This window comes from Anomaloglossus baeobatrachus, chromosome 8, assembly GCF_048569485.1.
Source record: "Anomaloglossus baeobatrachus isolate aAnoBae1 chromosome 8, aAnoBae1.hap1, whole genome shotgun sequence".
NCBI classification, from domain to species: domain Eukaryota; kingdom Metazoa; phylum Chordata; class Amphibia; order Anura; family Aromobatidae; genus Anomaloglossus; species Anomaloglossus baeobatrachus.
This window is the reverse complement of record NC_134360.1, coordinates 155,094,072-155,121,119: the sequence shown is the minus strand read 5'-3', so window position 1 is coordinate 155,121,119 and position 27,048 is coordinate 155,094,072. Positions and strand designations below refer to the sequence as shown.

General features: G+C 45.0%; 1 protein-coding gene across 1 annotated transcript in view; it reads left to right on the top strand.

The window, feature by feature from the left end:
- The first annotated feature begins 3,023 nt into the window (after positions 1–3,023).
- Positions 3,024–27,048, top strand: part of LOC142250055 (fibronectin type III domain-containing protein 7-like) — a 49,868-nt gene continuing 25,843 nt past the window's right edge. The window contains exons 1-6 of the mRNA XM_075322117.1: positions 3,024–3,081; positions 6,722–6,973; positions 10,463–10,723; positions 12,208–12,465; positions 16,319–16,579; positions 23,169–23,429. Coding sequence (XP_075178232.1) covers positions 3,024–3,081; positions 6,722–6,973; positions 10,463–10,723; positions 12,208–12,465; positions 16,319–16,579; positions 23,169–23,429 — 1,351 coding nt within the window. The remainder of the gene's footprint in view (positions 3,082–6,721; positions 6,974–10,462; positions 10,724–12,207; positions 12,466–16,318; positions 16,580–23,168; positions 23,430–27,048) is intronic.

Below are 27,048 nucleotides of genomic sequence, written 5' to 3'. Positions count from 1 at the left end.
TGCGAGCGTGTGCCGAGTGTCATACGAGCCCTCGCAGTAATCCACGTGTGGCCTCAGCCTTATTGACATAATTTTTTCTGGTTGCTAAAGAAAACTTATAATGCAGTAAAGTGTAACAGCACAGTGTGAATGTGTGCAAAACAATAAAAAGTGGTTGCTAAGAGATTCATCCCAGAATTTACCTGTCTGCTCTCCGGACGTTTCTACTTTACATGAGATAATAGTGGACCATCATTTCTCTAGGTTCTGCTTTGTTGTTCCTCTTTGAAATGAATAAATCAATGATTAGCTCCATGCTACCTGATGAGAGATGGCCCTCGTTGACACTCACACTTGATACCTAGTTGTCAGTTAATTATGGTACTGGTCTCCTTAAAGAGAACCTGTGATGAGGATCATGCATGATAAAGTAAAGGTATGGGCATAAATATAAGTGCTGTTCTACTCAATTATTAGGTACCTTTAGTATAAAAAGCCAGAGCCTGGTTAATGATCATTAGAAGTTTTTGCTAAACAAGCTGTTCGTGCATTGAGTTGAAACTGTGGGTGTGGGTTTTCGGCTCTGCCCCAGCCCCTCAGCTGCTTTTGGTCTTCATATATTCTTACTGTTTAAAACTTTGCAGCGGTACTATACTAATTGTGAGCATTTAATATGAGCATTTGCCGCCCCGGCAAAATTTTACTGAAGCCCGCTGGGAGGTCAAGGTACACAAGCACCGCCCACGGTTAGGATGCTGCCGCTGCGAAGTTTTACACAGTAAGAATATATGAACACCAGAGGCAGCTAAGGGGCTGTGGCAGAGCCAAAGACCCCACCTACAGTCCTGCCCCACATTCCCGCCTCACAGTCCCAACTTCTAATGATCATTAAAGAACAACCAGACTGCTGATTTATATACTAAAGGTACCTAATAAATCAGTGGAACAACATCCTTAGGCCTGTACCTTTAGTTTAACATACAGTCATGGCTGAAAGTGTTGGCACCCTTGAAACTGCTCCAAAAAATGAAGTATTTCTCCCAGAAAATGATTGCAATTACAAATGTTTTCTTATACACACGTTTAGTTCCTTTGTGTTTATTGGAACAACACAAAAAGCAGATAAAAAAGGCAAATTAGATATAATTTCACACAAAGCCCCAAATATGGCTGGACAAAATTGCTGGCACCTTTCACAAATTGGGATTCAACAACCTTATTTCAAACGTGTGATGTATCTTCTGACTCTCCTGTGGCAAGTAACAGGTGTGGGCAATAGGAAAATCACACCTGAAACCAGATAAAAAGAGAAGTTGACTTAGTTGTTACATTGTGTGTCTGTGTGTGCCGCACTATGCATGGAGAACAGAAAGAGGAGAGAAATTTCTAAGGACTTGAGTACCAAAGTTGTTAAAAAATATCAACGATCTCAAGTCCATCTCCAAAGATCTTGATGTTTCTTTATAAACGGTGTGCAACATAATCAGGAAGTTTAGAACACATGGCACTGAAGCTATTCTCCCTGGTTGTGGACAGCAGAGAAAAATTGATGAAACACAGGATAGTCTGAATGGTGGATAAGTAGCCCATATCAAGTTCCAAAGAAATTCAAGCTGTTCTGCAGACTCAGGGTTCATCAGTGTCAACATTTGATTGAAATGAAATGCTATGGCAGGAAATATAGAAGAACCCCACTGCTGACACAGAGACATAAAAAAGCTAAACTGCAGTTTGCTAAAGTGTACGTGAGTAACCAAAATTCTTCTGGGAAAGTGCCTTGTGGACAGATGAGACCAAGATAGATCTTTTTGACAAAGCACATCATTCTACTGCTTACCGGAAACTAAATTAGGCCTATAAAGAAAAGAACACAGTACCTACAGTCAAATATGGTGGAGGCTCAAAGATGATTTGGGGTTGTTTTGCTGTCCCTGGCACTGCGTGGCTTGTCTGTGTTCAGGGCATAATGAAATCTGAAGATTAACAAAAGATTTGGGGTTGCAAACTAGTGTCCAGTGTCAGAAAGCTGGGTTTGTGTCCTAGGTCATGGGTGTTCCAGCAGGAAAATGACCCCAAATGTATTTCAAGAAGCCCCCAGAAATGGATGGAAACAAAGCACTGGAGAGGTGTGAAGTGGCCAGCAAAATATGAGAGACCTGGAGCAGTTTGCAAAAGAAGAGTCCAAAATTCCAGTTGAGAGGTGTTAAAAGATTGTTGATGGTTACAGGAAGTAATTGATTGCAGTTATTTATTCAAAAGGGTGTGCAGCCAACTATTAAGTTGAGGGTGCCAACCATTTTTTCGGGCCCATTTTTGGAGTTTTATGTGAAACTATGTACAATTTGCCCTTTTTTCCGATGTTTTGGGTTTTTTTTGTCTTGTTCCAATACAGACAAAGGAAAGAAACGTGTATGACAAAACGTATAATTGCAAACATTTTTGGGGAAAAATACTTATTTTTCTGGAACAATTTCAAGGGTGTCAACACTTTCGGCCATGAATGCACCTGATTCTGATAATAAGTTCTCTTTAAGCAGCAAGCTGCCTTCCAGTTAGATCCAAAGCAAACCCAGACCTCATTTAGATGCCTGTTTTCATGTGAGTTTTATTTGTGCTTTTCACCGGTAGAACACTAAGCTACAATAGTGTATGGAGCTGTTTACATGACTATATTTTTTTGCTGACTTAATATACACAAAAGAAAAATGGAAAAGTCCTTTTTTGATACTAATACAAATCTGGGGGGCCATGAAAAACTGGACAGTGCACTGTCGGCATCTTAGTTGCAGTCTAAGGCCTGTTTCACACGTCAGTGAAAAACACAGACTTTTTCTCTAACATATACCGGGATTCACGGCACACGTTGGTTCTACATGTGCTATCCGTGATCCGTGAAAGCACATGGAGATAAACTCTCCTGCCCCCTCTCCTGCTGTCCATGGTTCTGAAGTCTCCCGGTTGCTGTGTCTGGCTGCTGTATCTCTCACTGCTACAGCTACTTCTGGGTCGGCTGTGCAGTGCATAAATGCATATGCATAAGAATAATGAACCAGCCTGGAAGCAGCAGACAGCAGCGGCCGAAGACAGTGTCGCTGGAAACGAGTAAGTTTAAAAAGCTTTTTATTTTCAATGTACTTGTTTTTCTGGTATGTGTTTACCGGATCACACCATAGCATGGTCTGTTGAACAGGAGTGATGCCAGAAAAAAAACAGACATGTCTCTGTGCGGAGGACATGGACAAGTGTGTACACCGCATGGAAACACAGTCAGTGAAAAATCACTGATGTGTGTGCAGGCCCATTGATTTTAATGGGTCTGCGTATGTCCGTGATTCTGGTACATATAAAAACTGTGATAGGCTATGTGCGCACAGTGCGTTTTTCGCGGCGTTTTTGCGCGTTTTTCGGGTGCGTTTTTGGCCTCAAAACTGCAGGACTTTGCTTCCCCAGCAAAGTCTATGAGTTTTCATTTTTGCTGTCCGCACATATCTGTTTTTTATACCTGCGTTTTTGAGTTAAAAAAAAATGGACATGTCAGTTCTTTCCTGCGTTTTTCTGCGTTTTCCCCCCATGCAATGCATTTGAAAAAGGCAGCAAAACGCAGAGATCAAAAACGCAGCAAAACGCAGCCAAAAACGCACCAAATCGCGGTAAAGACGCGTGCGTTTTTTTATGCGTTTTTTCGACGCAGGTGCGTTTTTGTGCGTTTTTAGCGGCCAAAAACGCACAAAAACGCAGCGTCAAAAAGACGCAGTGTGCGAACCTAGCCATATACGTACCAGAGTCACTGATGTGTGAAAGAGGCCTAATGCTGATCACTTTTCACTAACTGTTTGCTCAGAGGAGTTTGAGCAATCTCCATTGGGTTTTTTTTGCTTGTGTGAAAAATGATGAATCACTGATAGTAAAACCTAACAAACAGAAGAAATACTAATGAAAATCTGATCCAGCCCACTAATGGAAATTGGTCTATTTTTCACGTACAAGAAAAAAAGACCTAAACATCTCAATTAACCCCTTAACGACCAATGACGTACATGGTACATCATGAGCCGGTGTCAGCTCCGTGCCGACAGCAGTCACAACTGCTAATTTCCTAACAAAAAAACTATGTTTCAAAAATGGTGCTGATGTAAAGTAGACATGTGGGAAATGTTATTTATTAACTATATTGTGTGGTGGAACTACCTGGTTGAAGAGCATACAAATTCAAAGTTTGAAAATTGTAACATTTTCACATTTTCTACCAAATTTTTTGATATTGTTATAAATAATGTCAAATAATATGGAGCATGTATTACCACTAATATCTCAGTATTACTGGGATCCGTTCCAGAGTTATTAGCTGATAAAGTGACACGCGTTGCCATCCATATGTCCTCCAATTGTCACACATATGTCCATTTTTGACATCCATATAACATTAATTTTTATACATCAGTAATGTAAAAATTTTAAAAGGTCAGATATTTTTTTCTATGATGTGTCTATATGGTATAGAATAATGGGCACGTGTGATCCAAACAAAAACGGATCAGAGTAGAGCAGTGTGATTTTTGGACTTGCAGACCATCAGTTCATGTGCAAAACCTTTCATCTGGACAACCCTATTAACTTGCATACAGTAAGGGCTGGTTCACACTAAGCGACAGCGACAACGAGGTCGCTGTTACGTCACCATGTTCTGTGACGTAACAGCGACCTTGTAAGTCGCTGTTATGATCGCTGCTTAGCTGTCAAACACAGCAGCCGAAGCAGCGATCATAACCGCGAGAGCAGGGAGCCGCGCACACTGCTTAGCGCTGGCTCCTTGCTCTCCTAGCTACAGTACACATCGGGTTAATTAACCCGATGTGTACTGCAGCTACATGTGCAGAGAGCCGGAGCCGGCAGCACAGGCAGCGTGAGAGCTGCGGAGGCTGGTAACTAAGGTAAATATCGAGTAACCACCTTGGTTACCCGATGTTTACCCTGGTTACAGCTTACCGCAGCTGCCAGATGCCGGCTCCTGCTCCCTGCTCGCTTCATTTCGTCGCTCTCTCGCTGTCACACACAGCGATCTGTGTGTCACAGCGGGAGAGCGCCTTTGAAGAAAACGAACCAGGGCTGTGTGTAACGAGCAGCGATCTCGCAGCAGGGGCCAGATCGCTGCTCAGTGTCACACACAGCGAGATCGCTAATGAGGTCACTGTTGCGTCACCAAAACCGTGCCGTAGCAGCGATTTCGGTAGCGATCTCGCTATGTGTGAAGCACCCCTAAAGCGGGCTTTACACGCTACGATATATCTAACGAGATGTCGGCGGGGTCATGTCGTAAGTGACGTACATCCGGCATCGTTAGTGATATCGTAGTGTGTGACAGCTATGAACGAGCAGAAATACTCACCTTCTCGTTCATTGCTGACACGTTGCTCATTTTCTAAAAATCGCACGTCCTGTTGTTCATCGTACCTGGGGCAGCACACATCACTCCATGTGACACCCCGGGAACGATGAACTGCAGCTTACCTGCAGCCACTGGAAATGCTGAAAGAAGGAGGTGGGTGGGATGTTTACGTCCCGCTCATCTCCGCCCCTCCGCTTCTATTGGGCGGCTGCTGTGTGATGTCGCTGTGACGCTGAACGTCCCTCCCCCTTCAGTAAGTGGATGTTCGCCGCCCACAGCGAGGTCGCTTGGAAGGTAAGTACGTGTGACGGGAGTTTACAGCATTGTGCGACACGGGCAACAAATTGCCCGTGTCGCACAAACGATGGGGGCGGGTGCGATCGCAAATGCGATCGCAGGATTAATTGTAACGTGTAAAGCAGCCTTTAGTCTATGTGTTTGACACATGGACAGCGTAATCACTGAATCTATACTGAGTAGAGTAAACCTCAACGGTAAAGTTCGTGATTTGTACCAAACACATTGTGTTCGGAGTTCCAACCCGAGCACAGACGTGTAAAAAAAAGTGTGTGTCCAAATTCAGACACTGTATGCTAACAAAGTTTGTTGAAAGCCTGCAGAGAGAATTACTACGACCATTTTACAGCGCAGAAGTTCGGGTCTCCATTTGGGTTTGGGGCCAAGTTCAGGTCAAGTCCGGGTCCACATCCCTAATCCTGAGTTCAAACCCCTAATTTAATTTTTGCACAAATTATGAATAATGTGCATCTTTTTTTACATTAGGCTTTGGACAGTGGGTCAGGTTCATTACCTATATTTTTTTGTGCTTTTATTTTTGTTTTATACTTTTCTATCCAAGGAACATCAGATTTTGTTCTGCTAGCCTTGAAAAAAACAACCTGGATCAGAGTTATGATCAGACAAAAAAAAAATTAAACTACGGAAAATAAAGCCATTGGCTGTTTTGGAAGAAATATAATTTAGGCGTTATTCAGACTTTGGTGATTATTTTTGTATACAGAAATCGTCCGAGTTTCATCATTGTTTTTGATCAAGATTTTCATCAGCGCTCGGTCAGAGTTTCATCAGACTTTCTAAATGAAGGTTTCTCAAGCTTCTAATTTCAAACTATCTGTGAAAACTGTACAGCACATTGTTGGCATGTTAGCGGTGGTATTCTTCATGGACCCATAGACTTGCATTGGCGATTTTGATGTCAGAATCAGATCAATATCGGAGAAATCTCTGTGAAAAAGACAGATAGATCCAGACCTCACTATGAATTTACAATGTGTTACATTAGATTGAGTTATATACAATTTATATTGATAAATTATATGTTTTTTCATCTTTCAGGCCCATGTTCTCCGTTGAATTTGCAAGCTCATATTACTTCTGATCTGGTTGCACTGGTCTGGGGAGCAGCACAAGGCGCTGTGAATTACACCGTAGAGGTGGCCGGCACTAATGGAGACATATACATTTGTCATTCCTCCAATTCCTCATGTGAAACGCAGGACCTCATTTGTGGCAGTCTGTACTCTATGTCAGTCACAGTTATCGGACCCTACTGCAGTAAAGTCAGCGGCAGCTATGGATTTCAAACAGGTAAGAAAGATACATAAAGATAATATTATTAAGATATTATGTAAGAAAAGGTCTAAAATAATACCTAGAATTTTGTGAATGCTAAAATTAAAATACCTATAAAAATTCCACTTAAATATATATTTTAATATCTTTGTTAAGCTACCAAAATATTTGGGTCACTGTTTAGTAACAAAGACTTTAGCTCTCAACTAACAACATCACAAAGTCACAGCCATTCATGAATATTTTACTCTTCATCAGTTACTCTGTCTTTATATTCAACTAAAAAGAGATTTTTCTGTCTGTGATTTTCATGTCATTGCATATATATTGTATAATGGGTTATGTCCAACATTGCACGTTAACCCCTATCCACAGTACACAGGATAGCTGATAGCTTGCAGATTAGTGGTGTTTCGACCTATGATGTTTAGGACTCTGAAATACCGTCAGAATGTGTTGATGGCCATGCATGCCCGCCATTGTTCCTTTCATTGTCTATGGTACTGCTTTAGAAAACCAAGTACTGTACATGGCTTTCTCCAGCTGTCCCAAAGAGGTTTACCGGTGAATTTTTATTTTTTTTTAATTGTTTTATTTTCAACGGGTCAAAAGGTAGGTGATTTGTACTTTGGTGTTATGTATTTTTTTTTTACTTTTTACTGTATTTCGTCCCCATAGTGCCCATATTTTCCTAGCTTAGCATATTTCCAGCTGTTACTTAATTTTTATGATTACCCACTTAAATCCTGGATTAAACACTTAAACTTACAAACTGAAGTTTCCTACGAGATATTTAGGCGGGCTTTACACGTTGCGACATCGCTACCGATATATCGTCGGGGTCATGTCGTTAGTGACGCACAACCGGCGCCGGTAGCGATATCGCAATGCGTAAATCCTAGCTGCGACGATGAACGAGCGCAAAAACGTAAAAAATCGCTGATCTGTGTCACGTCGTTCATTTCCATAATGTCATTACTGCTGCAGATACGATGTTGTTTGTCGTTCCTGCAGCACCACACATCGCTGTGTGTGAAACCGCAGGAACGACAAACATCTCCTTACCTGCGTCCACCGGCAATGCGGAAGGGAGAAGGTGGGCAGGATTTTATGTACCGCTCATCTCTGCCCCTCCGCTTCTATTGGCCGGCCGCTTAGTGACGTCACGGTGACGTCGCTGTGACAGCGAACGCACCTCCCCCTTGAAAGAGGGATTGTTCGGCGGTCACAGCGACGTCGCCGAACAGGTATGTGCGTGTGAAGCTGCCATAGCGATAATGTTCGCTACGGCATCAAGCACCAGATATCGCATGTACGATGGGGGCGGGTGCTATTTTAATGATATTTCTACATATTAGTATCTTTTAGTCGAGGTTCAGTTGACCATATTTCACGGTTCATGTATAGACTACAATGTACAGACTTACTGGGGGTCTCATAAACTTACAGCCTCTTATACTGTATAGCGGGCTTTACACACTACGATATCGTTAATGAATTATCGTCGGGGTCACGTTGTTTGTGACGCACATCCGGTGTCATTAACGATATCGCAGTGTGTGACACTTATGTGCGACCTAAAACGATCGCAAAAGCGGCCAAAACCGTTTGCCGCGGAGAGGTCGTCCTAAAACAAAAAATTGTTCTCTTCTAATTAGCGATGTTGTTCCTCATTCCTGCGGCAGCACACATCGCTGTGTGTGACACCGCAGGAGCGAGCAACATCTCCTTACCTGCGTCCACCGACAATGCGGAAGGAAGGAGGTGGGCGGGATGTTTACATCCCGCTCATCTCCGCCTCTCCGCTTCTATTGGACGGCTGCCGTGTGATGTCGCTGTGACGCCGCATGACCCATCCCCCTTAGAAAGGAGGCGGATCGCCGGCCAGAGCGACGTCGCAGGACAGGTAAGTCCGTGTGGGGTAAGCGAGGTTGTGCGCCACGGGCAGTGATTTGCCCGTGTCGCACAACCGACGGGGGGCGGGTACGATCGCTTGCGATCTCGCTAGCGAGATCGCAGCGTGTAAAGCCCGCTTGTGTTTATGAGACTCTAAGTACAGGTTTCTGAGAACAGCAGTCAGTTTGTGCAATCTGGACAGTCAAATATGGCCATCTGATGTGAATTTTAGAAATTTAATTTAATTTCACGATGTTTTGCTGTATACTGTATATTAGTATAGTAGTGCATTGATAGGACACATGGTTGTCTTACAGGGAGTATAGGCTCTTAGGAATTATCATGTGTGCCAAAGCCCAAGATGGTGAAAACAGTTTGGGCAGTTAAATTATTAAAAACACATCTGGAATTAGTATCATTTTTATTATTATTAGTTATAGAGCACAACTGGTTCCATAGTGCAGAAGGGGTGGCATGTGGTAGTTGTAGTCGTGGGCAAGAGTGAAAACCCTGGCTGCTGCGCAGCCCTGCATAGTCAGTCCGTGCCCTGGCCACCTCCACAGCGCAAAGGGTTAACTGTGGGATACATTTCTGACACAAAGTCCAAGTTCTTATTAAACGGTTCTTTACTTGTAAATGCACCTAATATCCGCAGAAAATGGTCATTACAGGCACTTTTCTTAAATGTTGTGGCTTTTAGGAAGTTTGTTCTTGTAATAAAATTTGCTGCAGCCCACAGTGGAAACTGACCTGAAGTGTGACTTTCCGAGTCTACAGCATGTCAATTGTTCATTGCGGAGTCCCATGCATCCTCTGTAGGGAGAACACAGCGAGAGACCGCGGTGCTCCGAACCCTGATTGTGGGCACGAGCAGCTGCAGTCTCCGGCATTCTCCTGCAGAGGAGACTCGTGGCCCCGCAGGTCAGGACCCGCCACACCCAGGACACAGCGGGTCCTAATTGTGGGTACGTACCCTAAAAACCAGGGACTGCTTCTCACGGTGACGGGCAAGGACGATTCTCTAGAACCCAGCGACGTCAGAGACTTTTCCTTGTATACACAATCAACAGAGTGAGAGATGAGTGAACAACCAAAGAACATTTATTCCAAGCAATCCAAAAGGTCCATAAAATAATCCACCACACAGAGAGTAAAGTAGTCCAGTAATGGGATAACTGTCCCAAGGATCAGTCACAATCCTCCAGCAGTCCTTTTCCAGGGAATTCAGAGTTTCTCAACGGCTCTCTGGGGTGCTGCCTGTAGCCACAGCTTCTCCCCAAGAGGATGAATCTTCCTGCTTCCTCTCTTTCTTAGCCAGACTGACTAATCCTCCAGGTAAGCATAGAGTTTGGGTGGCTTCCAGGCACCCCTCCCCCACCCCTAGGGACAGAAGCACTGCAGGGGGTTATTAACCTGCAGACAGGACAAATAATACATAGAATGATCAGAGCACCACACCTAGAATACGAACCTACACAAAATGATACACAACCCACAATATCACACCATCACAATCACATTTTTATGTATATATGGCCCCTGGTAGTTTTCTTAATCTCTTTATATATATCATTACATAATTTTTGTACTCTGTTTTTTTTCTTTAAGCTCCTTGCTCTCCCCAGAATGTAGTAACACAGCTGGATTGTACAAGTAATATAGTCACTGTCTCATGGAACATAAGTTCGGGGGCTGACAGTTACTATTCTGAAGCTATTGGGACAAATGGAGAAACATCTACATGTAACGCCACAAATACATCCTGTGACTTTACTGACCTTAAATGTGGAGCATTATACCTGGTTACCGTTACAGCAAACAATGAAGCCAGCAGTAGTAAGCCCAGCTCACCTGTTGAATTTGCAACTGGTAAGTTCTCAATAGTTTGGTGCTAACTAATTAATCATTGTAACTTTGTAAGCAGGGAATCCTAAGTGATTTTTAACTGTCACCTTAAAGAGATCCTGTCTCCGACATAATGTAGAGGCAGAGTCCCTGATTCCAGTGATGTGTCACTTACTTGGCTACTAAAGGGCATGTCAAATGTAAAAAATGGGGCTCTGTCAAGAAGGTGAAAACAGTCTTCAGTGAGTGGTAAGGGATTAAAAAGGATCTGTTGGCTTACAATTTACCCTTGTCACCAGGGTAGGTCCTTATTGCCAGCAATGTTTGAGGTATGTAGGGTCTCAGCAAACAAAAGTATACAAAAAAAAAAGCCTTTTGGATATGAAATCTCACTAATTTATTAGTACAGCTTAGAAGTTTCCAGGCGCATTAAAAATATTGCATCAAGGCAAAAACCAACGCATTTCAGACATCAAGCTGTTTTTAGTTACCAGTTGTTTGCTTTGTCTGCATCTCAAGCCAATCAGGGACTTCTTTCTGCGCAGAGGCTCTTCATGGCCAATCTGGTGAACTCTGTGCTTATCATGTAGGTACACACCTGACTGATAAGGGGAATGGGCTAAGGGCTGGTTCACACTAAGCGACAGCGACAACGAGGTTGCTGTTACGTCACCATGTTCTGTGACGTAACAGCGACCTTGTAAGTCGCTGTTATGATCGCTGCTTAGCTGTCAAACACAGCAGCCAAAGCAGCGATCATAACCGCGAGAGCAGGGAGCCGCGCACACTGCTTAGCGCTGGCTCCTTGCTCTCCTAGCTACAGTACACATCGGGTTAATTAACCCGATGTGTACTGCAGCTACATGTGCAGAGAGCAGGGAGCCGCGCACACTGCTTAGCGCTGGCTCCTTGCTCTCCTAGCTACAGTACACATCGGGTTAATTAACCCGATGTGTACTGCAGCTACATGTGCGGAGCCGGAGCCGGCAGCACAGGCAGCGTGAGAGCTGCGGAGGCTGGTAACTAAGGTAAATATCGGGTAACCACCTTGATTACCCGATGTTTACCCTGGTTACAGCTTACCGCAGCTGCCAGATGCCGGCTCCTGCTCCCTGCTCGCTTCATTTCGTCGCTCTCTCGCTGTCACAGACAGCGATCTGTGTGTCACAGCGGGAGAGCGCCTTTGAAGAAAACGAACCAGGGCTGTGTGTAACGAGCAGCGATCTCGCAGCAGGGGCCAGATCGCTGCTCAGTGTCACACACAGCGAGATCGCTAATGAGGTCACTGTTGCGTCACCAAAACCGTGCCGTAGCAGCGATTTCGGTAGCGATCTCGCTATGGGTGAAGCACCCCTAACAGAGGAACCGCACACCGCAGATGCTAACGCATTGTTTGTGTTATGGGGAATGCTTGTATTTTCAGACCTGTCCAGAAAACTGACTGAGCTTCTAGATTGGTATTACTTGTATTATTTAGATACTAAATATCATACCATTCTCTTTTCCAGCTCCCTGTGTCCCAGTACAAGAAGTACCTAATCTCATCTGCTACAACAATTCTGCTACCCTGTCCTGGAGTCAGACATCTGGAGCCGTCAGATATGTCGCCAATGTGACTGGTCCACAAGACATATATTCCTGTCAAACAGAAGATACTACATGTGTAATCAATCAGTTAAAATGTGGTCAGACATACAGCGTGAGGGTGACTGCTATCAGCAAACAGTGCAGTGGTCTGCCATCTGCTCCGCTTACACTTACATCTGGTAACAATGAAGAAGTTGTGTTTTTAAAAGGAACAAGTCACCAGGTTTATGCTACTCATCTGAGAGCAGCTGTCACAATGACTACACGATAGTGGGAAACCGGGGTTCCTAAACTGACCCTCAATCTAGGGGGCTCTACGCGATCCCTAACCTCAGGGATATTTCTAATGGTGGAGAGGCCTGAGTCCCCTTACTGGCCCTGCTCCTTACCAGTCCTTATCTAATTCCCCCCGCCCCTCCCCTCAGGGAGGGACCAGACAGGAGTGTGTTGGAAACCACAGAAATAGACAGGCAGGGGAAACCAAAACTCTGTTACTCAGTGCACACACACAGAGGTATAAGACAATAAGAGATTAGGAGTAGTGATGGGCGATCCCCCCCTATGGTCGGGATCGGGGAGACATTTTGTAAAGATTGAGATTGAGATAACAAGATCTTGCATCTGATCAACGATCTTAGGCGGGTTTTACACGATGCGACATCGCTAGCAATATATCGTCGGGGTAACGTCATTAGTGACGCACATCTGGCGCCGGTAGCGACATCGCAATGTGTAAATTCTAGGTGCGACAATGAACGAGCACAAAAGCGTAAAAATTGCTGATCTGTGTCACGTCGTTCATTTCCATAATGTCGTTACTGCTGCAGATACGATGTTGTTTGTCGTTCCTGCAGCACCACACATCGCTGTGTGTGAAATCGCAGGAACGAAAAACATCTCCTTACCTGCGTCCACCGGAAATGCGGAATGGAGAAGGTGGGCGTGATGTTATGTCCCGCTCATCTCCGCCCCTCCGCTTCTATTGGCCGTCCGCTTAGTGACGACGCGGTGACGCCGCTGTGATGCCGAACGTACCTCCCCCTTGAAGGAGGGATTGTTCAGCGGTCACAGCGACGTCGCCGACCAGGTATGTGCATGTGAAGCTGCCGTAGCGATAATGTTCGCTACGGCAGCAAGCACCAGATATCGCATGTACGCCAGGGGCGGGTGCTATCGCGCTTGACATCGCTAGCAATAGCTAGCGATGTCGCTGCGTGTAAAGCCCGCCTTAGACTTTACAGTTATGGAATGGAGCGAGGGGGGCTATAAACTAAAGAATTTAGTTAATAATAAACATTGTCATTACATTTACAGGTCCCCCGACGCGTCCTGCAGACCCGCTATGTCCCGAAGCTTCTGCTTCCGAGTACGATCAACGCTGTGCCGCCCGGTAACCAAAGGACCTTCCGTGACATCATAGCATGTGACCAGTCACGTGTTAATGTTGTATTATCTCATTGGCTACAGATTGGTCACATGACTATGACATGCAAGGTCCTGTAGTGTCAGCATGCTTGCTGGTACTCGGTGCTCGCCCGAGCATCTCAGTACTCACAGTATACTCGGCAAACGCCGTGTACTGGCGAAATGCTCGGGCACATGCTCGGCTCCCCCTCCCTGCATGTTGGCGCTCTTTATAGAGTCAGCTTACATGCAGGGATTGGCTGCCACACACTGTAATGCAGCCAGTGAATACTGGCGCCGGGAATCAGGTGATCAGAGATCACCATTGCTAGAGTAACCCACTCGTTTGGTTACTATTGCAACGGGGGCAGCGGTGAAGTCACCGCTTACCAACCCGCAGCCTTTGCTCACTCATTGAGTGATTAGAACGCACGGGGAGCAGAAGTGTTCTTCCTTCCCTTGTGCATTCTGATATAGCAGAGCTGCATCGGTTGAGGAGTAATAAACATGGAGTCCCTAAGTGTGTCTGGGTATTTATTTCTAATAAAGTATTTTTTCTCAGTGTGGTGTCTGTCTTTTTTTAACACTTTATTGGAAATTCTTAATGGCCGGGTCAAACTTGGCCTTACATTAAGAATCTCAGGCTTAATACCAGCTGGTAAAACAAACAGGTAAAGCCAGGCATCTGGGGGCTGGGATTCTCGGCAGCCTGCAGCCGCCCCTGGAAATGGCGCATTCTTTCTTTGCGCCATTTCCAGGCGCTTTACCCGGCTCGTCCAACGGCCCTGGAGCCGGGTGGCAAGCTGTGTAATAAGGGGGTTAATACCAGCTTTGTATTCTCAGATAGTACTAAGCCCGAAATTCATGGTGTCACGCCAAATTAAACATGGCCACCATGAATTTCTAGTAAACAGTAAAAAAAACCACAACACAGAGACATTTTTTTATTAGAAATAAAACAAAAAAAATTTAGAGACTCCATCTTTGTTATAAAAAATCCTCAGTCCGACTTATTCAACAGGGAGAGCATTGTCAACTCTGCTACATTACTCTGTACAGAAAAACGTCTATACAAAGTGAGAAGCAGAGAGAGCAGTGAGCAATGTCAACTCTGCTGCATCACTCTATACAGCAGCGGCTATGATACAGCAGCGGCTATGATACAGCAGCGGCTATACAGAGTGAGAATCTGACACTGAGGCCGGATATCCACTTACGTGTAACTCGTGCAGTCTCGCATGGGCATCTCCCTGAACAGACTGACACTCTCCGGACACGAGCACCGACAGCAAATGTCAGGAGAGTGTGCGGCCGTACCGGGTGATGCCGATTCGACACTAATACAGTGACTGTCAAAGTTCAGTTACCAGGACCTTCAAGATGTCATAGTCATATGACCAGTCTGAAGCCAATGAGGTAATACAGCATTCACACGTGACTGCGTCACATGGCTATGACGTCATTGAAGGTCCTTTAGTAGTCAGTGCTGGTTACTGGGCGGCACAGCAATGATTGGACGGACGCGGAAGCAGAAGCGCCGGGAGGCAGAGACTGTAGGTCGCGTCGCATGACCTGTAAGTATGATCATAATGTTTTTTAATAATGTGCTTTTTTTTCAGTCCCTGGACCCAATCCGGACCCGATCTGTAACACGAGCTTCTCAGGAAAGCTTGTGATTGGGCTCGTGTACACGATCACTATATGATCGGTACAATCCCCGATCTTTACAGTTCGAGATCGCCCATCCCTAATTAGGAGGAAAACAAGAGCAAGAAGTAAGCAACAAGACAACATGAGTAAACTCCACAACCGCTGCAAGAAAAAGCAACACTTTCACCAGAAGTCTGGGGCACCAAACTTCACAGGCCAACACAGAATAACCTCTACCTGGCATGGGTAGAAGATTAAATCCAGCATAAATAGGAGGGAAGTAGATGTAATTGACTTCCCCACCACATGCGATCACAGGAGCCTAACAAGCAGAGAATCAGAGATTAACTCTTGCTAGCCTATGAATCAGCAAACAGCAGGTCGATGCCCATGTCTACCTGTGTTGATCTCAAGCACCAGAGAAACCATCGGACAGAGTATCAGAATCTGCAATCTGAACAGAGATCGATGCTGCCATGACAGTCAGTGAAGTTTGTGCAAACTCCATGTGACAGCAACATAATGTAGGATCAGAGACCCTGAATCCAGAGATGTGTCACTTACTGAGCTGATTGCTGCAGTTTTGATAAAATCCCTGTTTGATCTGCTGCAGATCTACTAGTTCTCTGGATGCTGAGCTGTGTATAACGCCACCCACACCACTGATTGGCAGCTTTCTGTGTACACTGTGCATAGGCAGAATGCTGCTAATCAGTGGTGGGGCAGGGTTATACATAGCTCATGAATATGGAGCACTCCATGGCAGCAGATTTACTAGTCCTATACTGATAATCTGTTCATTTTATGAAAATTTCAGCAAGCAGCACAGTAAGTGACACATCTCTGGAATCAGAATCTCTGCTCCTGCATTATGCTGTTCTCAGATTAGATGGCAAAGACCTGGTGTCAGATTCTTTTTAATGATCACCTTTATCTTAGATAATACATTTTATATCCAATGAATATCCATTATTACAGGTCCGTGCCAACCACAGAATGTGGTCTACAACGTCAATTGCATAAATAACTCAACCCTTTTAACCTGGGCTAAAGCCCCTGGAGCTCTGAGATATATATCCAGTTTGGTATCAGTTGGACAAGAGCGCTTCCAGTGTAGAAGTACAGATACGGTCTGTGAAATCACGGGCTTGGAGTGTGGATGGAGCTACAACGTGACGGTGACAGCATTCGGCAGTGAATGTCAGAGCGCGCCCAGCTCTCCAGCTGAGCTCTATGCAGGTGATAAGACTTGGCCATTCAATTTGTATAGCTTAATAACTTGACTATTTATTTCCACAGCCATCATTAAGGTAGCAAGGTAACCTGTGCCTTGTCCAGGGTACAAGTAAAATATATCTTTGTACCGTGTTAGCCAGTAGAGATAAAAAAAAATTGTTTAAAAGAACTGAGAGTCCTCAGTGGTTGATACCTTTTAATGGCTAACTGAAAAGATGGTAATAATTGCAAGCTTTCGAGACTACTCAGGTCTCTTCATCAGGCATGGTATAACACAAAATCTGAAGAGTCACATATTTATACACAACAGGACATAGAAAAGTGCAGTAAAAAAAAAAAAAAAAAAAAAAAAAAAAAAAACAAGTTATATAAAACAGTTCTGTTTTATATAACTTGTTTTTTTTTTGTTTTTTTTTTTTTTTTTTTTTTTTTACTGCACTTTTCTATGTCCTGTTGTGTATAAATATGTGACTCTTCAGATTTTGTGTTATACCATGCCGGATGAAGAGACATGAGTAGTCTCGAAAGCTTGCAATTATTACCATCTTTTCAGTTAGCCATTAAAAGGTATCAACCACTGAGGACTCTCAGTTCTTTTAAACAATTTTTTTTGTCCAGGGTAGGAACTTTGGGAATGTGGGACACTATGCAAATTCTGTTTGGTGATTCGAAAGTAAAAATAAAGTGTAGAATTCCATTTATAACTACAACTCTATTGATCACACAGGTCAACAAAAAATATTTTTTGTAATCATTGCAGGTGACTTTGTACTTTTCTGAATCATCTTTTTTGTCCTGATTTAAAAAATATGTCAAATATGTCAAAATAATTTAGAGAAAAATTATTATAATCCTCTAAACAAAAGACATCAAAACCCGAATTTTAAAATGGTAATTTTTATTTATAGTAAACAATTTTTAAGAATATACATATTTGACTAAAATGAGATAATTACAGAATAGAAATGAAGACCGAATGGCATAATAATCATTTACATATTGTTATGATGATTAATTAAATAAATAAATAGCAACAACAAATGACTGCCACAATGATCTAAAAATAAATATGACCGATCCAATCAGTAATATTCCCTCATAAAGAACTGATAATAATCAAGGTATTAAAAAATAATAAAGTGACTCTGTGCAAATTAATGCATACAGCAGCAATACAAAAATACCTTGAAGTTATGTATGAATAAAATATGTATATATACTGTATACTTGTGTTGTTATAAATAACTTTTGAGGCTATGGGGGAAGCCAATTTTTTTTTTATATAAAGTGCAATCAGATCTCTACAAATAAGAAGTTGTCATAAAATTATCAACCACATAGCAATTTATGCTCAATATAAACCAGAAAATCTATGACCAAGGAAAAACCCTTAATATGTCCACTATAGCGCTGGAGTCAAATACTACCAGTAATCATATATTAAATGAGCTCAGCAAAGTAAAATCACGTATCTGCAGCCATCAAAAAAACCACATGGGGCATAGCGTAGATCCAACATAGTTGAAAATGGTTACCTGGAAATAAAGTTTTGTGTGCCTCGGTCCTCTCACCCCGACGTTTGTTTCGCTATTCCCTGCTTGTGTGTATTATATATGTGTATATTCTTAATAATTGTTTACTATAAATAAAAATTACCATTTTAAAATTCGGATTTTGCTCCCTTTTATTTAGAGGATTATAATATTTTTTCCTCTAAGTTATTTTGATATATATTTGAGTGGGAGTGTCCACAGTTGGGTTTTTTCTCTTCTATTGCTACAATTTTTGACCATAATTTGTGTTTATTTTTCTGATTTAAAAAATGTATATACGGTAGTTTTTCTGTAGCATGTATAGTTTCCATGGAGCAGCATCATTATTATATAAGGAATAGGAATATACTGGTGAATTTAAGGAAACAGTAATCTACATATCAGAAAAAAATGCTTCTTCTTACAAAACAGTTTTTATTGAACTAAAATAATTTCACATGCAAACTAAAAACCAAAATATGAGCAGTAATGAAAAATGCTTGACATTAGAGTGTCATTGATACGATTTTTCAGTATTGTCCCTATATAACACCCAACAGTAATCTGCCATCATTGAGTCATTCCAAAAACCCCTGGTAGTGGTGTTCCATTACCTCAATTTGCTGGTGAAACCGCTCGCCTTGTTCATCGCTTACATCCCCAAGATTTTGAGGGAAGAAATCTAAATGTGAATGCAAAATGTGCATTTTTAGAGACATGCGACATCTAAGACACTGGTATGCATTTAGCAGTTCCTCAACACCTTCAACGTATTCTGGAGAGTTATTTTTTCCTAAGTAGCTTTCACAGATCCTCTTGAAGCTTTTCCAAGATCTCCATTCCTTATCATTTAGAGTTCATTCAAACACATAATCTCTCATAAGCTCTCTGATCTGAAGACCAACAAATACCCCTTCCTTCAGTTTTGCTGGTGAAATGCTGGAGAATTTCTGACATTTACTGGAACCCTTGTGAATTTGTCTTTGGCTTTCACAAAGTTTTTAATCAATCCCAACTTTATATGTAGTGGAGGAAAAAAGATTTTTGTTGGAGCAACTAAAGGATTATGCTGAGCATTGTCTCTACCTGGAGAATAGATGTTTTTATGTCCCCAATCACGACGAACATAATGCTCTACTGTATTTCTACTGTCCCATAAACACAAGGAGCAACAATATTTTGTGAAGCCTCCTTGCATTCCCATCATTCCCATTAGCAGACCAATCACTTTCAAATCTCCACAGATATTCCATTGATGATGCTTATATTGTACTAGAAGGTGGCCCGATTCTACGCATCGGGTATTCTAGAATTTACGTATTGTGTAGTTCATGTATGATTTTTGTTATATATATATATATATATATATATAGATGTTGTTGTGTGTAGTTACCAAGTGTTTGTGTAGGCGCTGTACATGTTCTGGGTGTTGTCTGGGTGTGACGGGGGGTGAGAGCGGTGTTGTATGTGTGTTGCGTGTGTTGCGTTGTTTGTGGAGCGCTGTGTGTCTGTAGCGTTGTGTGTGTGTTGCGCGGTTTGTGTGTGTGTGGTGTGTTTTGGGGGGAGGTATGTTTTGTGCAATGTGTGTGTTGTGCGGTATGTGCGTATATTTGTGTGTGCCGCGGTGTTTGTGTGTTGGGTGTTGTGTGTGTGCAGCGTTGTCTGTGTGTGTGGGTGTCTGTGTAGGGCAGTTGTTTGTGGTTCCCAGTGTGTGTGTGTGTGTGGTGTGTTGTGCAGTGCGCGCGTGTGTGTGTGTGTGTGTGCGCATCAGCCTCTCTTCTCTCAGCCTACCTCTCCCAGCCTCCCTCCTCCCAGCCTCCCTCAGCATCAGCCTCCCTCTCCCAGCCTCCCCAAGCATCAGCCTCCACCAGCATCAGCCTCTCTCCTTCCAGCCTCCCCCAGCATCAGCCTCCGCCAGCATCAGCCTCTCTCCTTCCAGCCTCCTCCAGCATCAGCCTCCCTCTCCCAGCCTTCCCCAGGATCAGCCTCTCTCCTCCCAGCCTCCGTCCTCCCAGCCTTCCCCAGCATCAGCTTTCCCCAGCATCAGCCTCTCTCCTCCCAGCCTCAGCCTCTCTCCTTCCAGCCTCCCCCAGCATCAGCCTCTCTCCTTCCAGCCTCCCTCAGCATCAGCCTCCCCTTCCCAGCCTTCCCCAGGATCAGCCTCTCTCCTCCCAGCCTCCTTCCTCCCAGCCTCCCCCTCCCAGCCTCCCTCAGCATCAACCTTCCGCTCCCAGTCTCCCCCAGCATCAGCCTCCCCAAGCATCAGCCTCCACCAGCATCAGCCTCTCTCCTTCCAGCCTCCCCCAGCATCAGCCTCTCTCCTTCCAGCCTCCCTCAGCATCAGCCTCCCGTTCCCAGCCTTCCCCAGGATCAGCCTCTCTCCTCCCAGCCTCCTTCCTCCCAGCCTCTCCCTCCCAGCCTCCCTCAGCACCAGTCTTCCCCTCCCAGTCTCCCCCAGCATCAGCCTCCCCAAGCATCAGCCTCCACCAGCATTAGCCTCTCTCCTTCCAGCCTCCCCCAGCATCAGCCTCCCTCGTCCCAGCCTCCCCCAGCATCAGCCTCCCCCTCCCAGCCTCCCCCAGCATTAGCCTCTCTCCTCCCAGCATCAGCCTCTCTCATCCCAGCATCAGCCTCTCTCCTCCCAGCATCAGCCTCTCCTCTCTGTCCCCAGCATCAGCCTCTCTCCTCCCAGCCTTCCCCAGCATCAGCCTCTCTCTTCCCAGCCTCCCCCAGCATCAGCCTCCCCCAGCATCAGCCTCTCTTCTTCCAGCCTCCCCCAGCATCAGCCTCTCTCCTTCCAGCCTCCCCCAGCATCAGCCTCCCTCTCCCAGCCTTCCCCAGGATCAGCCTCTCTCCTCCCAGCCTCCGTCCTCCCAGCCTTCCCCAGCATCAGCTTTCCCCTCCCAGCCTCCCTCAGCATCAGCCTTCCCCAGCATCAGCCTCTCTCCTCCCAGCCTCAGCCTCTCTCCTTCCAGCCTCCCCCAGCATCAGCCTCTCTCCTTCCAGCCTCCCTCAGCATCAGCCTCCCCTTCCCAGCCTTCCCCAGGATCAGCCTCTCTCCTCCCAGCCTCCTTCCTCCCAGCCTCCCCCTCCCAGCCTCCTTCAGCATCAGCCTTCCCCTCCCAGTCTCCCCCAGCATCAGCCTCCCCCTCCCAGCCTTCCCCATGATCAGCCTCTCTGCTCCCAGCCTCCTCCAGCACGCCGTGCTCCTCTGCCGACACTCACACACCCGATCGCATCCACTCACACACACCCGATCGCATCCACTCACACACACCCGATCGCATCCACTCACACACACCCGATCGCATCCACTCACACACCCCCGATCGCATCCACTCACACACCCCCGATCGCATCCACTCACACACCCCCGATCGCATCCACTCACACACACCCGATCGCATCCACTCACACACCCCCAATCGCATCCACTCACACACACCCGATTGCATCCACTCACACACACCCGATCGCATCCACTCACACACACCCGATCGCATCCACTCACACACACCCGATCGCATCCACTCACACACACAGACACTGACGATATCGCACATACGCGCTCACACTCACAACATCCGGAGATACCACATGCCTCTGGCCATGTGATCCTCCGTCAGGTCCTGGAAGGTCACAACAGCACAGTATCGAGGCCGAGAAGCAAGCGATATCGCCGGATGCTGTAAGTATGTGAATGCGATGTGAGGTGTGTGTGAGGTGTGTGTGAGGTGTGTGTGAGGTGTGTGTGAGGTGTGTGTGAGAGTGAGTGTGATCTGATGTGTGTGTATGTTTTCTTCCGCCGCAGCAGCAGGACCTTGATGCGCTTGTAACCATGCGAGCATGGTTACCAACGTATCCACACCACTCCCGTGCGAGCGGAGGCCGGGGGGGGGGGGGGTGAGGGTGGGGTGGGAGTACAGTACTCACCTCGGTGACAGCCGTGTCAGTTCGGGGAATGTGCGGGGGGGGGGTGGGGGAAGTACAGTACTCACCTCGGTGACAGCCGTGTCAGTTCGGGGAATGCGCGGGGGGAGGGAGGGGGCGGGGCCAGAGCTAGCGTGCATTGCGTGAGGGGGGCGGGGCGTGGCGTGGCCGAATTGCCAATGCCTGCAGGGTGCTGGGGCGAGAGGCCAATCTGTGGGGGGGGGGCGGAGCCTGGGCGAGCGGCTGGCCAATCCGTGTGGGGGCGCAGCCTGGGCGAGCGGCCAATCGGTGTGGGGGGGCGGGACCATGGCGAGCCCAGCGGCCAATCAGCTTTGTGTCACCGTAAGGACACAATTTTGGAGCATGACAGACAGACAGATAGACAGACAGATAGACAGACAGACAGACAGACAGACAGACAGAATAAGGCAATTATATATATAGATAGCATCCAAAACAACTGACAGATTTTCATAACTTTCCTTTAGATGAAATGAGTGAGCAATAGGGATTGATGGTTTCATATTTCCATTGTGAAGCAACACTGCTTTCAAACTTTTCTGGGATGAGTCAATAAACAATCGCCAATCTGCAACAAAATACTGTTGATTCAGTTCTTCAAAGAGGCCATTCACATTGTTACAGTACACCATCGGTCCATCAACTGTGAAAAATTGTGTTAAAGTGTTACTTCTGTTTTGGTAATAACACACTTTGACATCATCATAAAGAACGGTGGTACACAGGAACTGGCAAGGTACCTTCATGTGGAATTGGCCTAATCGCAGATTCAAATTCACGGTAATTAATCTTATGTTTGTTCTTTGTAGAAAAGCCCTTCAGTTTGACAAAACAAAAGTAGCAGTCATCACTATCACTATGATCTCTCCAAATCATGGGAATAGCAAATTAAGTAAAACAACCTAAGAAATGGTGATAACATAGGAAGAACCACATACATTGAAAATGCAGAAATAACGTAATACAAAAATACTTCTATCTCAGAAACTTTATTTGATACAGCAAAACTAAGCAGATTTTTGGAATCAACACATCAAGCTCCATAAAACTGACATATTACCTTTGCTGATAATTTTTTTGTGTTGACCAGTGTTATTCTTTCTTTTTAGTGCCTTGTGTGCCAACTGAGCTACAAGCTAAGGTTGACTGTAAATCTGATTTTGCAATGGTATCTTGGATCACTGTAAGCGGAGCTGAAAATTACACTGCGGTAATCACAGGGCCTCAGATGGAGCAGTATTATTGCAGTACAGTCAATTCTTCTTGTAGCTTTACCCAATTGTCATGTGGACTCCTATATAAGGCAACTATTGTTGCAGCTGGAAAGATTTGCAGCAGTACAGTAAGCTCGGCCATTACCTTTCATACAGGTATGTGGGATGCTATTCAGTCTTCATATGGACATTATGTGGGTAATTTATAAGGTGTAAACTCAACTACATGTATTTGATTTATATCTCAAAATCAATTTTTTTAGTAATCCTATTCTCAATATCTACAATATTTACTATACAGTGCTTGGTTGAAGTCTTGGAGCTAATAATGTCTGGGTCTTACTTTCTTTACTGGGCAGCATCTACTTATATATAAGAGGTTTGGTTTAGTTGGTAAAAGTGACCAAAGCAGTTGTATTTTTTGCCATGTTTAATGACGTATTGTGCTTTTAGTGTCCAGTTAAACATTGTGAAATTATTTGTATTCACTGTGATTGGGTCTCAGAGGCCAGCCTGTCATGAAAGAAGTCTCAAGGAAACTTTACACATTTAGGTTTTGGATGTTGTTTATATTGATAAAATCAAGATTGGATTCACATAGAGGAACAGTAGTATCTGTCCTCTATGATTTCTATCTCTTTAAAAATATAATTTTACAGGTTATGGGTGCTAGATTCTGTGATGGGACATTGAACAAGGGAAATAGTCTGACTATCATACCTGAATGTTACAATGTGACCATAGGCTAGCAAGGGACAAGGGGCTCCTATACTGTACCACACACTAGGGGACCCTAGGCTATCCCTGTCCTTAGTGTTACCCCTGATGGTGGAGATGCCTGAGTCCCATACCTTGCTAATCTATTTCCCTCACCCCCCCCCCCCATGTAAGGAAGTGACAAGAGTGTGAGGGAAAACACATTTAGACATACAAGAATGACAGAAGCTCAGTCACACTGTCAGGAATAAACAGTAGTAAACTAAAATGAAAAGCAAGTGAAGCATCACACTAAAACTGCTCAGAACAATATTACATACAACCACCAGTAAGCCTGGATAAATCCAGCTCCCCTGACCAGAATAGACACGTTGTAGCTGGCTCTATAAGAACAATCCAGCCAGCATACTGTATATAGGAGGAGAGCGAATATGACTGGTTCTCCCACTGCTTGTGACTAAAGGAGATTAATAGCAGAGATTAAAGGGGGCTTTATATGCTACAATATCGTTAATGAATTATCGTCGGGGTCACGGTGTTTGTGACGCACATCCGGCGTCATTAACGAGATTGCAGTGTGTGACACTTATGAGCGACCTTAAACGATTGCAAAAGCGGTTAAAATCGTTTACCATGGAGAGGTCGTCCTGAAACAAAAAATCGTTCTCTGCTTATTAGCGATGTTGTTCGTCGTTCCTGCGGCAGCACACATCGCTTTGTGTAACACCGCAGGAACGACGAACATCTCCTTACCTGCCTCCGTCGGCCATGCGGAAGCAAGGAGGTGGGCGGGATGTTACGTCCCGCTCATCTCCACCCCTCCACTTCTATTGGACGCCTGCCGTGTGACGTCGCTGTGACGCCGCACGAACCGCCCCTTAGAAAGGAGGCGGTTTGCCGGCAAGAGCGACGTCGCAGAGCAGGTATGTGCGTGTGACGCTGCCATAGTGATAATGTTCACTACAGCAGCGATCACCACATATTGCACGTACGACGGGGGCGGGTGCTATAGCGCTCGACATCGCCAGCAAATGCTAGCGATGTCGCAGCGTGTAAAGCCCGCTTTACTCTTGCTATCCTGCCTGGGAATTGTAAATCTGTGTGTCGACGCCCGGGTCTGACTGCACAGATCACAAACATCAGAAAAGTTAGAAGGCAGAATACAAGAATCTGAAGTTTCTACAGATCCTGACACCGCTATGACAGTCAGCAAAGCTTGCAAAAACCACCTTGTAACAGTGGAGAAATCTTTCCCCTAAGACTTGGATCACAAATATATTTTCTACATCTGAGAAAATTAGTCCGATTATGCTAATCACATGCTGATCTGAATTTCTCCATCTTCTTGCAGTCCAAGATTTTAAGGGACCAGTTGACTTGAATGGCCAAGTGCCATCTGATTCTTGGAGGCAAATGGACATGTGTACTGCCTCATTGAATTACATTGTTCTGAATGCAATCCATTTTTTTTACGCATAGCACTCTAATGATCGCGGTCGCAGTGATTGCAACCGGGCCCCTGGGTACAGGGAGCCTGCCAGCCCCAGCGTCTGTTTCAGCTGGATGTGCATCCGAAGGTGTGAATACAGCTGAAAATATATCGCAGCACAGAGACCCGTTGGGTACCTGCACGGGAATGTACTGACCGCTGATTAAGGCTATGAATATTCACTGCTCCCCATGCCTATAATCCAGGGTATGGGGAGCAGAGAATATGCAAGCACCCGGCAGGTCACTGTGCTGTAAGTGGGCATGCAATGCATGACAGTGACGTGGTGGCATGCCATCATCAGAGGAGGACACCAGGGGAGCTGGGAAAAGGTACAGTGCCTACAAGTAGTATTCAACCCCCTGCAGATTTAGCAGGTTTACACATTCGGAATTAACTTGGCATTGTGACATTTGGACTGTAGATCAGCCTGGAAGTGTGAAATGCACTGCAGCAAAAAAGATTTTATTTCTTTTTTTATTTTTTTTTTAAATTGTGAAAAGTTTATTCAGAGGGTCATTTATTATTCAACCCCTCAAACCACAAGAATTCTGTTTGGTTCCCCTAAAGTATTAAGAAGTATTTCAGGCACAAAGAACAATGAGCTTCACATGTTTGGATTAATTATCTCTTTTTCCAGCCTTTTCTGACTAATTAAGACCCTCCCCAAACTTGTGAACAGCACTCATACTTGGTCAACATGGGAAAGACAAAGGAGCATTCCAAGGCCATCAGAGACAAGATCGTGGAGGGTCACAAGGCTGGCAAGGGGTACAAAACCCTTTCCAAGGAGTTGGGCCTACCTGTCTCCACTGTTGGGAGCATCATCCGGAAGTGGAAGGCTTATGGAACTACTGTTAGCCTTCCACGGCCTGGACAGCCTTTGAAAGTTTCCACCCGTGCCGAGGCCAGGCTTGTCCGAAGAGTCAAGGCTAACCCAAGGACAACAAGGAAGGAGCTCCGGGAAGAACTCATGGCAGTGGGGACATTGGTTTCAGTCAATACCATAAGTAACGTACTCCACCGCAATGGTCTCCATTCCAGACGAGCCCGTAAGGTACCTTTACTTTCAAAGCGTCATGTCAAGGCTCGTCTACAGTTTGCTCATGATCACTTGGAGGACTCTGAGACAGACTGGTTCAAGGTTCTCTGGTCTGATGAGACCAAGATCGAGATCTTTGGTGCCAACCACACACGTGACGTTTGGAGACTGGATGGCACTGCATTCGACCCCAAGAATACCATCCCTACAGTCAAGCATGGTGGTGGCAGCATCATGCTGTGGGGCTGTTTCTCAGCCAAAGGGCCTGGCCATCTGGTCCGCATCCATGGGAAGATGGATAGCACGGCCTACCTGGAGATTTTAGCCAAGAACCTCCGCTCCTCCATCAAGGATCTTAAGATGGGTCGTCATTTCATCTTCCAACAAGACAACGACCCAAAGCACACAGCCAAGAAAACCAAGGCCTGATTCAAGAGAGAAAAAATCAAGGTGTTGCAGTGGCCTAGTCAGTCTCCTGACCTTAACCCAATTGAAAACTTGTGGAAGGAGCTCAAGATTAAAGTCCA